Source organism: Colossoma macropomum, unplaced genomic scaffold (assembly GCF_904425465.1).
Source record: "Colossoma macropomum unplaced genomic scaffold, Colossoma_macropomum, whole genome shotgun sequence".
NCBI classification, from domain to species: domain Eukaryota; kingdom Metazoa; phylum Chordata; class Actinopteri; order Characiformes; family Serrasalmidae; genus Colossoma; species Colossoma macropomum.
Genome location: NW_023494809.1, coordinates 17854882 through 17867727, shown reverse-complemented (window position 1 = coordinate 17867727; position 12846 = coordinate 17854882). Strand labels below are relative to the sequence as shown.

Below are 12846 nucleotides of genomic sequence, written 5' to 3'. Positions count from 1 at the left end.
ATTTGAAAACACCCAATGTCCTTTTCATTGGGTTAAGATTTAATGAAGAGTGGACTAATAGATATAGTCCAAACTTACTTGTGAAAAGATCTCATTACATTACCTTGCATTAAAGGTTAGAAACGTTTTTCTTTCTCCTGTCACATTACCATTTTAGAGATATGAATTTTCCAGCAGCGATGATGTGCAATTAGTGTGCATACACAGTCTATAGGCCTAAATTGGCCCTTTTAGTCACATTTTATAATTTGGCCCTATTGTGATGTTAATTGAGCAATCACTATGATCTGATAGTTTTCTTGTCAGTGAAACGATGGACAAAGTTTATCAGCCAGAGAAATAATTACTTTATCAAATATTTCAGTCTAAAATGCTAGATCATCTCATACGGGTGAAGATGTGACAATATTAGGTAATTCACATACATCTTCGGAGGGCATCCCTCACCAAGTTTTGACTTAATTCTCCTTGAATACTTTTTCAACGCACTCAGAGTCCTCAGATTAATCTGCCTGGGAAAGCGGTCTGAAGTACAGCCCATGTTACAAAATGTTCTTTTGCACATTGCGTGCAATTACACATTTACACAGGAGAGGCCTCTAAATCCCCAAAACTTACACGGTGTAGCTTAAGGCACCAAAGTCGAAGATCAACACAAAGATAATATTGTTGGTCAGAACTGTTTTCATAGTGATAAAATCATCATATCATCAAGCCTAATAACAAAACCTTACAATAAAGCAGGAATGTGTGTAGCAGAAGTTGGAGTGGTTCACTATTTACACTCAGAAAACTAGTGCTTGTTTACTCATATTGCAGTGACTCAGAATAAAGTCAGATCAGTTTGTGATGCTGAAAAACAAACAAAAACATCTGCACTCCTTCATCCTCCACTGCTTATGTTTTCTGTATGCTGTAATTTGCTGTAATTTCTGCATTGGCTGTTTAACAGCATATGCAGGGATTTGGGAAGCGGCGGTGGTGCTGAGGGGGCAGCGGATAGTTTAACTGCAACTGCTAAAAGTAATGAAAGAAAAGTAGTTTAATAACATAACTTTAAGATATTTTGAGTGTAGTAAAGAGTGTGTGTGCTTGTTTTAGGGTGGAGTATTTTTATGTTGTTGTACTTATATTTTCAAAAGCTGCTTTTTTCATTACAGTGAAGCAGATGGCTCCTTTTGCTAAGTGTTGGCAACTTGGAGGGCGTCACATGTTTAAAAAAGTATATGTATCTTTCTGTGTTCTGTAGTCTTATGAATTTGGCAAAAGTCAACCAAAAAGACTTGACCAATAAAGTCAAAGTGAGCTGTAGACTGTTTCACCACTAATATAATGAAATTTAGCTTGTGTTTGGCTGAGCCAATAAACATTTGCATAGATGTTTATTAATATGCATTGCCATGGAAATCTACATGGAATCAAGTAAATTGCACAGAAATAAGACTGAGAGACCTCACACATTTTAATTAAGCTAATTACAGAGTCAGACTGAACCACTGGTATGACTGGGTACAGCAGACCTATAGGACTACCTGCTTTTGTCACTGGCCACCCAAAATGACTCAGACTTTCAATAATGAAAATCTTAGAAATATATAAAACAAAACACAAATAAAAATGCATGTGACATGTCTGAAATTACATTTTTGATTTTGGTGTCATTCACATTTGAGCCCTTTCACAGCCCATCCTCCCTACTCACCCTCTCTTTTCTTACTGTCCTCTTTACTCTACTGTCTTTACTCCACATCCACCTTGTTTTTCGCGTGACCACTGGGTTTCATGATTATGGCTGAAATATTCCACTGGGAAATGGATGTGTCATTCCTTACTGTTTTTAGCAAAGTCAAAGAAAGTGTGCTTATTTTTTAAGTTAATGTTTTGTCTAATTAGACGTCTCTGTCCAGGCATTCTGAGAAAAAGTTTGTGGCTGCCAATACAGCTGAACAAAAATTTAATTATGGCAAGAACAGCAATGTTACAAGCCTAAATAGCTGCCAGCTGTCTGCTCCTACCAGACTCACATTAACTTTTTTACATGTTGAATTCTCTTTATAACTGGATACATTCTGTCCTCACTAGTAGGCTGAACAGGTAACAGAAACCTAGCAGACTAACAGGCAAACACTACAACAATAAAAGACAGACTTCAGGTTTAGGCCTTCAAATAAAGCATGACCTAAAAACAGAGATATACAAAGTAAAGAACATTACTTATATGCCTGTTACGAGCTAAAAATGTTCAAATATAACTTGAGCTGACATAAAAATCCCAAAGAGCGCCACGCTAACTCAGCTAGCTTGATGCTAATATATCTAGCTACCATGGTGACCATACAAGGAGCATTACTGAAACATTCATTTAAAAAGCAGATTTCCACATTAGACATTACTGTGAAAAGGGAATACTTTACAGTTTTATGACTGTATCTGACTGTCAGTGTCAACACAAAGTTTAAATGACTTTATTACCATGAATAATTGGTGTAACGTTAGGCTGTAAACAGGATCCTCTGTCTATAGCATCCCCGCTGTCGGTGGGGACCGTACGGATCTGGGGGCGGGGGTGGGATGGTATGTGGCTTTACAATGATGGCTCAACATCATGATGTTGGTCAGCCATCGACAATGGATGATGGCATCGTCTACCGGCCCAACCCTATCTTCTACTCTATCAATGTTCCAGGTCCCGCTTTTACAGATACCCTGGCACATCTTTTAAATTTCTGAAGCTTCAAATTCAAGGTACATTCAAAGGAACTAACTTTATCTCACTGCTAAACAACCTGAAAACTTGACCGAGGTAACGGTGGATAGTGTAACAGTTGCTAAGCAGTGACTGGAGAAGAAAATGAAGCAGACGTTTAGGAATGACGCCAAGAGCATCAGGACTATGATTGGCTGTAACACACTGACAAATTAGTTCATGTGCCACTAGTAAAGTTCCCACCATGAGTCAAAACAGCTGTTTAGGTTTTTTTCATAATTGCCCCCTAGTGGCTTAGGCCCCTGGGCACGCGCCCAGAAAACCCCCTGGATGATCCGGGCCCGGTGCCCATCCAAACAACAGTCCTGGTGCCACTACTGGACTGACCTACACAAGCTGAGCTGCTGTATCAGCATTAACAGAAACAATAGCCTTCTGAGATCTAGAAGCACTGCAGATCAGACTGTAGAATCCATATCAGCCTGCAGTGGGAAGCCTGAGAGGGGCGTTGGTATTCAGAGCCATCCTCCAGAATAAAATGAAAGTGTTTTGTCTGGCAGGTTGGGGGTGGAAAGCTGAGATTGAGCATACTGTTCAGGCGAACATCAGTAGCATTACTTTGTTTTAATGTTAAAGCTGTCCGGAACCTGGATTAATGACAGCTGTACAGTGTATGGAGCCAATGCATTTAACTGTGGAGGAAAAAACTCTGGTACTGGTGCTGTCAAACCTCACATACAGATTATTTTTGTACTAAAGCTTCTAGACAGAGACTTGGGAACAGCTTGGTGAAACAGCCTGCAGCTCACTCTGTGATTGCCTCAGGCTAGCACCGACTGCATTTTAATCTGCAGTGTTCCGAATGTACCATAGCTGACATAACAAAATAATAAAAGTAGATAATGAAGTGGATAATAAAAGTATCTGCTGTGATAAATAGGTGAGTAGTTTAGCATGATAAATGCTCTAAAGGTGTGGTCACTTCAGGCCAAGCAATTTGAACGTGGTCTCATATTTTTTGTCACTGCTATTTTATTCAACAACAACTCACTACTACCTTATTTAGCACTTACTGAAATATTAAAAACTAGACATGGTACTGATGGTATTTTTAGATGTTTTTTGTAGTAGTTCAGGTTTTGGGGAACAATAAGAATTCACATTGTTGAGTTCTGGATTCTGGGGTGGTCAATCCATTGTTCTGAGAACACCAGCAGCTTCTTTGTTTGATGTATCTGTTTCGTTTTCTTAGTGAGGGCTTCTTGACAGCTTCACATCCTTTCAGATTCATAGCGTTGAGTTGTCTTTACACAGATGACTGTATGCTTGCCTGAAATAATGCTTAAAACAAGCCAAAATATCTGCCAGCTGAATAAGATTTGTAATTTCATTAGATAAAATAAGAAAAAGGTTGATTAATCTTATGTTTATTATGAAAAAGATTAGATATTTTCTTGGATTGGATATTTTTTAGATGATTTCACTTGTCAAGTTATAATTTTTATGCATTAGCAGTATCAGATTAGAATAATTGTGTGCATTCATATAACAAAGTGCAAACAATATTATTAAAAACAGTCACTCCAAGCTTTAGAATGACAATGTGTATAGATAAGTTAGGAGGAAACTTTCTGCAGGCTGAATGAAGAATGTAACTGTAAACTATGTACATCCAGGCCATTATCAGATGTCTGAAGGTCATAAACTAGACTTATTTCCTGAAATCGCTGCCATATAAAGCCTCTTACTGCTCAAATCCATAAGCTACTCGATCAATATAGGAAGCATAACCTGATGACTCTAATCCACCGCAGGGTCAATGCAGGCCACCGAACCTGATACCGGGCTAAGAGATAGCCTGCATGCTGCAGTGTGGTTCAGACATGCGGTACATTTCCTGGAACTAAGCGAGATGCTGAGCACTTGGCTATCAGGTCACGCAGTGTATTCATTCCCAGCCTGATAGACGTGATTACTTCAGAGGGAGGAAAAAAGTGCCAGCTCGGGATGGATTTATATTAACACGAATCATTCCCGGTCAGCGGAATCGTTAAGTGGATGCTGAGATTCAAACTGCATCTTGCAGAACCATGAAAGTAATCACATTATACAGAGTAAAAGGACGGTACATCTAGAGGCAGAATTACTAACATTTTGCATTTTGATGGATATTAAAAAACCTTAAAACCAAATTAATTTACAAAAACCTTTTTTTTTATGTAAAAATTTGTGTATATTTTACACTCATCACACAGCAGGTTTAAACCCAGCATTTGCCATTTATTTACTGAATTTAACACATTGGGGGGAAAAAAAAAGACATGTTGCATGTGCAAAAGTTGTGGCACACTTTATATTTTAATATTTAGTTTCCCCATATGCTGTGGACAGTTAACACTAAATTCTGTCTCGCTCAAATTTGTTTTTCCCTTTTTGTTTTATTGCATTCCTAAGTGACGTGTTCAGACTGTGGGTTGTGGTGTACTGATTTATGTGAAATTTTATTGATTTGAGCGAGCTGTACACAAACAAAATCAAAACAAAACAGAGGGATGATGGCCACTGGAGGGGCAAAATTTAAGTTTCTCTGTCGTTTGTGACAAAGATGTGTTAAAATTATTACCCAATCTCCTTGTTTACTCCTGAGTCTCATCTTGCAGATTATACTACAAGAGACTTTTTATTCTGCCACCTCATTACTGTCTCTCCCTTTCTTGTGTTTGTATGTGTATTTAACAGTGTATGAAAGTGTTTAGCTGTTTAAATTTCAAATGAAGTAAAAAAATCTAATTCCTGATTCTGTAATAAGTAATAATATGACTATCAGAGGAATATATCACAGTAAAGGACATCTACACTGGATAAACTGCTGTTGTTGCTAATGATTTTAACATTAAAAATGTACTATTTGGGTATCAGTGAATTTATACAGTTTGGAAGCTGTGAATATAAGTGTTACTGTATCTAGAAGTTGATACAATGTATAATATATATGAGAAAGAGAGTGAGAGAGAAAGGCAGCGAGAGAGAGAGAGCAAGAGATGCGATATTGCAGAGAGAGGCTTATTAAAATTCTCTGGATTAACTTTTTTATGATTCTTTACTCTGCTAATTGGATATGTGAAGATAATAATAGACAGAAGCTAATAAAGATTTTAATTATATTTTTTATATTTTACAGTCAAAATCCTGCAATAACGAATATGAATTCTGCAGCCTAATATCATATCACCTTTCTAAATTATACTCTTTATTGGATTGCAGAGTCTTGACTTTGAGAAGGGTATTAAAATTCTATTAATAATTGATATGAAATATGTATGTTGATGAATGCAAGTAGGTGTATAACGATTCTATTCAGTTTGTCTTTGATTTTAAAGGGCCAGATCCTACATTATTCCAGGTCAACTTATGACATTGTGAGGGTCTCTGTGCCAAAAACAGTTATAGTTAATTTTTAAGCTACTATTTTTCAACCTCTCTGTCTTTACAGCAAGAGCTCAGCAGAAAAGGATGAAACTTATCATTCAAAAGACAGCGGTCTAATTCTTTTAATGGATTTTTGATTCTACCTTTTCTCTCCTTTCTGCAGAGACAGGTCAGATTGATCCTGTGCTGATTGAGAAATACAACACTCCAGGGTTTGTAGGCTGTCTGTCCAGAGTGCAGTTTAACTCCATCGCTCCACTGAAAGCTGCCCTCAGGACGCAGGCTCCAGCACCAGTCTCACACCAGGGCAAGCTCGTGGAGTCCAACTGCGGAGCATCACCACTGACCATTCCACCAATGTCCGCTGCCACTGACCCCTGGCACCTGGATGGAGGTATTAGCCTAATTTAACAATAGCTTCACAGTTTATTATAAAGAGAAGCTCAAAACCTGACAGTGCATGTATTACATTCTGTTGAAGCTGGATTTTAGTAGGAGAGGTTCTTTGTGTTTAGCAACAAGATCTGTGATTTTAATCCAGTATGGATCTGCAGTGTGTGTAGTTTTACAGTCTGCCAGTAATAATTGTGGAATAATATTAATCCAGTATGAATCTGGCATGAGGGCAGTTTTTACAGTCTGACAATAATAATCATGGCATGATTTTAATTCAGTATGAATCTACAGTTTGTGGTGTTTTTACAGCCTGACAGTAATATTATGGTAATATTTATTTTACAGTACAGCTAACAGAAGAACATAACCTGCTAATAGACACGGCCATGCACAGTGTTGTTACTGTTATTTAATGTGCCCTGAGGTGTAACACTGATGTGAATATCCAGGCAATAACCTTTCAGTCTGCAAGATTGGGGGAAATTACACAGATATTTTATCCCAAACCAATCAGCCAATCAAATCTGGACAACTCCCTCTGGGAAAACAAATCCAAGTGTAACAGACTTTAATTGATTTTTTTTTTTAGTTGGCCTGTTGAAAATCTCATTTTATTGATCATTTGAAAATTGGGGTTCAGCCAGTTCATTTTAAAACATTTGAGACATCTTAAAAATTGATTGAGTGTTAATGACTTTGCAAGACCAACTGCTCCTACTCTGTACAATTGAATAATAATTTAATGGATTATTTTTCATAGATTGGGTTTGATTAGGTTATTTTTGATGATTTAAAATCAGCAATTTATAACTGGAATAGAGGGAATCATTTTGCTGTAGAGAATTGCTTGAATTAGCATGTAGAATGTCAGCTTAGTCTACACCTCGAACACGGCCTTTATAAAAGGCTGAATTTTGCCTTCTCAAAGCTGGAACACATCCGAACTGACCGTTTGATTCAACTGTTTTTTTTTCAGAGCAGTAGTTTTCCCTGAAGATTGCATGCGAAATTGATTTCTGCCTTACATATCTTTAGCTCTCCCCCAAAATTGTCTGCATTGAAGTGGTTCCTAGAAGTTTAGCAAGCAGCCCAGCTTTTACAACTCCAATATAAGCTCCAGCCGAGTGCCGCAGCTTTTTTGATGTCCACAGTTAAGCAGAAATTCCAGCTAAGCAAACAGTCCCACTGAGGCGATTCACTGCCTGTAATGCTATATTACCTTTGGAGAAAATTTTAGAAGTCTCTGAAAAGTGCAACTCAAAAAGCAGTGTTAGACTGAACTGTTAAAAAAAAGTAATGCAGCCTACAATCCACTCTGATCTCTAATAAAAACTGACATTTTCCTCATATATGAGGAATGTACTCAGTTTGCTCAGCACTAGTCTTTCAATGCATCTAGTGAAGGTTATAGAAAACAATAAGGATGGAAAGAAAAACAAGAACACTGTGCTGAGAATGGCCCACCACCATCATAATATCTGGTCAACAGTGTTTCTGTGGTCAGAAACTGACCAATGATGAATGGGTGCTGATCAAGTGGCCAGTAAATAGACATACAAGGTTGGTGTTTCTAATAAAGTGACCAATTAGAGGAAGAACAAGGTAGGTGTTTCTAATAAAGTGGCCAGTGGGTGGAAGTACAAAGTTGGTGTTTCTAATAGAGTGGCCAGTTAGTGGACATATAAGGTAGGTGTTTCTAAAAAAGTGGCCAGTGAGTGGAAGAACAAGGCTGGTGTTTCTAATAAAAGTGGCCTGTAATGGAAAATACACGGTAGGTTTTTCTAATAAAGTGAACGGTGGGTGTAGAAAAGGATTGTTCTCCAGTCGTCGGTTTTCTATGCTCAGAAAAAAAGAAGCTCTATGCTTCTTTTGATATATTAGTGCTATTTCAGTCACAATCCATGATTTTTACTATTTGTCAGATGATTTTTTAATTACTGCAACAACTACAATGAATAATTGTAACAAACATAGCACCGTGTGGTGTTTGAATCTTGGGTATTGTTGTCACCTTTTCAAAGATTTCATGGAAGTGCAGAATTTATCTGTTACTTCTTCTCTTAATGCATTTCAGTTACCAGGAACTGTTTTTATCAGTTCAGTGACACCAGTGATACCAAACTGATTCTTTTGAATTGTCCACTTCAGTTAACTGAAGGTTAACCAGCGCAAAGAAATGTCTCTTGATATGTTACTGTGTTGATTCAATCTTAAGATTTTATGAGCTTTGAATTTTATTAGAAACGTCTTCAGGTTGTAATGAACAAACATTGAGTAAAGGCCTGGAAGATTCACTTTTAAATTAGTTCAACCAGTTGACTGAAAAGAACCGGATTAACAGAATCATTTTATTCATCAGTTGGACATTGATGATGTTCAGTATTCAGGTGCAACATATTCAAAGCTGCTATTATTTCAATATTTCATCAGTTTGTTGTTTTAGTCTCAGTACAGTAATATTAAGATCCAGTGCTGAGACTCAGAAGCTGACGGTAATGTTTAAATTTGTTTGAGGAGATAACAACCTGCAGCATTGCTTCTTTCAGGTGCTGATTTCCCTTTCAATGAGGAGCGAGTCATACCAGATGGGGTCAACAGGAACTCAGCAATAATTGGAGGTAGGAAGAATTGAGACATCTCTGTTTTTCAGATTGTTACCTACTTTCACAGAGAGAAGCAAAGTTTTAACACTAATAATATGTTAAAGAATAATAAGTAAAAAAAGCAGGCTGTAATTTGATATGAATAATTTCTCACTCATTGTTCAATTCATACTACGTGTTTGTAAGTAGAAGAGGTATTTTATTATAATTTTAATAACAAAAAATTATTGTTCTGCAAGAAGAAAAAAACATCCTTTACATTGTTTCCACCTTTTTGTCATTTATCGAGATCAAAACAAACAACTATTTAGGTACAGAATGTAAATCAAATATAACTGTGTTTCACGTCATAACTGTAATTGTGTAATAATCTACACTAGCTCTGAAAAAGTTTAAAAATGGCTGTTCAAAAGTTGATGTTCAATGTTTTTATTAAAATGAAACCAAATTGATTGTAGATAAATGTATAAAATGACTCCAATAGGCTCATCAAACAAAAAGCAAGACTCTAGCAAGCTATAAATGAAAATTACTATTAGATGTGTCCAGAATGATAGAGCTGTGAAAGTTTCTAAAATGACTGAGAAAGCTGTAGAACATCAAGAGAACATCCATATTAACTTCCAAACTTGACCAAAAATTAATCTAAATAGGTAATTACAGAATATTATAATTTCGTCCATTTCTTGTTCACAAAGATATTGAATAAAATCTAAAATACTTGGTTAGTTAATAGTTTGTAATATTTAAGTCCACATTGGATTAGTTCAGAAACAAATCACAGTGCGTCCAACAATAAAAGCAGCATGGAACCAAAGCCAGTTCATGAGAAGACTGACTTCTTTATACCCTTCACTTTATACCCTTATACGTGGATCGCCAGAGGGCATTTTCTAGTCATTTATGTATTTTGGAAAGTAGAAGGATATATTCCATTAAAAAATCTAAGAAAACATACCAGCATTTTCCATTTTTTCTACAGCAGACAGTTTTTGGGAAGTAGGATGCTTGCATTACTGCTGCTAAGTGTTGACTGGTTGACTTAAGGATGTACACAGGTACTCGAGTACTCAGTTAACTGTTTAAGGTGCCAGGATTTTAATACTAAAATCATTATTTATGTATTCCTGCTGCTGCTGATTGGTTATCATTACTGACGCTGAGTGCTGATTGGTTGCTGTTACTGCTGCTGAGTGCTGATTGGTTGGTGAGCTAAGCAGGTCATTGTCTGACTAAAGTTGTTTGTGCTTAGTGATGTCATGAACATACATGATACAAAAGGCGTTGTTAGAAAAGCAAAAAGCACTCAGTAATGTAACAGCAGTGCTGAACTAGTTTATGCTGCTCTGTGTTGATAAAACACAAGCATATTTAAGAATTTACAAACTACAATTTTGCACAAAAGCTCCATTGGAACCCATTCATTTTGGACTTGCTCAGGGGCGAGTTATTGAGTGGCAGCTCTCCTCACTATAAATTCTCTGAAGCAGCTTCTTTTATAAAGTGACAGAAAACATGGTAGCACACAAAATACCACATGCTGATCCTTTTTACTGACCAACACGGATTTGCATGTTACACTGGGGAGCAATGTTTAATCAGTTAAATAAAAACAGTTCCACTGATGTTTAAAAATTACACTTTGAGATGAGAATAAATTAGGGATTGAGCTGTAAACAAAGTCATTCACAGTGGTTTGAGGTAAAATCGTTCATTATAAAGAAATGTACAGTCTCAGATTTTTTTACAGTGGTGGTGATGGGAGCCAGGGGTCATAATGTCTACAGCACAAATGCAGACATTTTAATTACTATCCAAAACCACCAGTGAACCTACATGTGTCTGAGTTTTTTTTTATAAGTAATGCTGATGAGGTTAAATAGTGGACTAATTTGCCTTACAACAATCTGCATGTAGCTCTGCACCAGTAAAGTATTTTTAAAAATATGTTTCAGGCCAAAAGCTTTTCTCTGAACTGTTGTAAACAAGTGTCGTAATGCCTCAGGCAGCATATTTGTAACCATGTAGAGTAAAAGCTTTCTGTGAGGGAGCTTTTAGAGACAGTACATTTTTCAGATGTCTGGCTCTTTCCACCGCCCCTGTGATCAGTTCTGACTCTGACTCTGAGTCTGTCTAGAATGGAGCACTCTGATAGACCCTGTATACATCTTAATGTTTTAATTATGCAGAAATTTTGAAAAATCTGTGGAATTCCCCTTCACAGGAGACACACATACAACGAATGGGTGACTGATGTCATCTATCCTTCTTGTTTTTAGGCATTATTGCTGTGGTGATCTTCACCATCCTGTGCACCCTGGTGTTCCTGATCCGCTACATGTTCCGCCACAAAGGCACCTACCACACCAATGAGGCCAAAGGTGGAGAGTCCTCCGAATCGGCTGACACGGCCATCATCGGAACCGACCCCAACTTTACAGAGACCATCGATGAGAGCAAGAAAGAATGGTTCATCTAACCCCGCTGTGGTCAGAATGTACGGACTCCTTCAGACTCGATCAGAGCGAGCCGGAAAACTCGGCGGTGGTTTCGCGTTCAAAGCTGAGAAATGAACCAGACTGTACATACTGAATAGCTCGTCAATACTTTCTATTGTGGTTGGGCGTTTGAAGAGTCCTTTACATATTTAATCGCTAAATCATGTGTGAACAAAGCATTTATTCTTGATTTTTTAACTTTCGTTAAATTTGAGACCTTCATAATTGCCAGTTTGTTTTCATTTTTACATTTATATTTTTTTGTATTTCATGTCTGATTATATTGCTTATGTCAATCCTACAATCTTTCAAAGCAATTCTTGCGCGCAGTGTTCCTGAATGACTAAATGCCACTCTATATGAATCTTATTTGCTTCACAGAATATACGAGACAGAGATTTTATTTTGCAATGACGTTGGATTGTATCAGTATTTCAGAGGGAAACTGAGGCATGCACTGTAAGAGCATCTTGAAAAACAAAATTAAGTCCAACTTCAGTGCTGCTTTCCTTCTTCTGCACTCATAAAAAATGACTTAAAAACTGAAAATATATTACTATATATAAAAATATATCAATACTAATTGCAATTTGGCTTTATGTTGAGGTAACAAAGTCCGTCTGCTGACTCTAAATGGGAATGTGTGGCGAAATTAAGTTCAAACAACAAAGTATTTTTTTTAATTGTCCAAGCTTGCAGACTTATCTGTTAATGTGCGTATACATTGCCAAACACCTCTTGGTCTTACATGCTTGCGTTTTGCAGAAGAATTGTATTATGACGAGGCTCCAAGATAAGCTAAAAAGTAATTAACCTGCCTAGGCTGATGATTGTGGAACATTTTAGCGATCTGAAGAAAGAAGGATTGCGTTCATTTGTTAAAAGGCTCAATCCGAGGTGCCTTCAGGATTCAGCCAGTGAGCCTTCTGCCTGAGAGGTGACTAACCATTCTCATTTATATAGACAATGTGCAAAATCAAGCCTTTTGTTTAGCAGTACAGGACTCTTACATAAGGGCATTGTAGTACATGCATTGCATTTGAGCCACCTATATTATAACCATTGCTGCTAGCACAGCAGATTTGGAATCTGATGGCGAATGAAAGGGTGTTGGCTGTAGTTTGAGTTTATTCTACAGGTATGCTTGTACTTGTTTGTTTGTGATAACACCATCACGTCACCTCGTAAGTACGCTTTTGTATTGCATTTTTCA

General features: G+C 37.2%; 1 protein-coding gene across 1 annotated transcript in view; it reads left to right on the top strand.

Moving 5' to 3' along the window:
- Window positions 1–12163, top strand: part of cntnap2a (contactin associated protein 2a) — a 373698-nt gene extending 361535 nt beyond the window's left edge. The window contains exons 23-25 of the mRNA XM_036557926.1: window positions 6300–6530; window positions 9079–9150; window positions 11415–12163. Of these exons, the coding sequence (XP_036413819.1) occupies window positions 6300–6530; window positions 9079–9150; window positions 11415–11614 (503 nt within the window). The 3' untranslated portion in view covers window positions 11615–12163. The remainder of the gene's footprint in view (window positions 1–6299; window positions 6531–9078; window positions 9151–11414) is intronic.
- The last annotated feature ends 683 nt before the right edge of the window (window positions 12164–12846 follow it).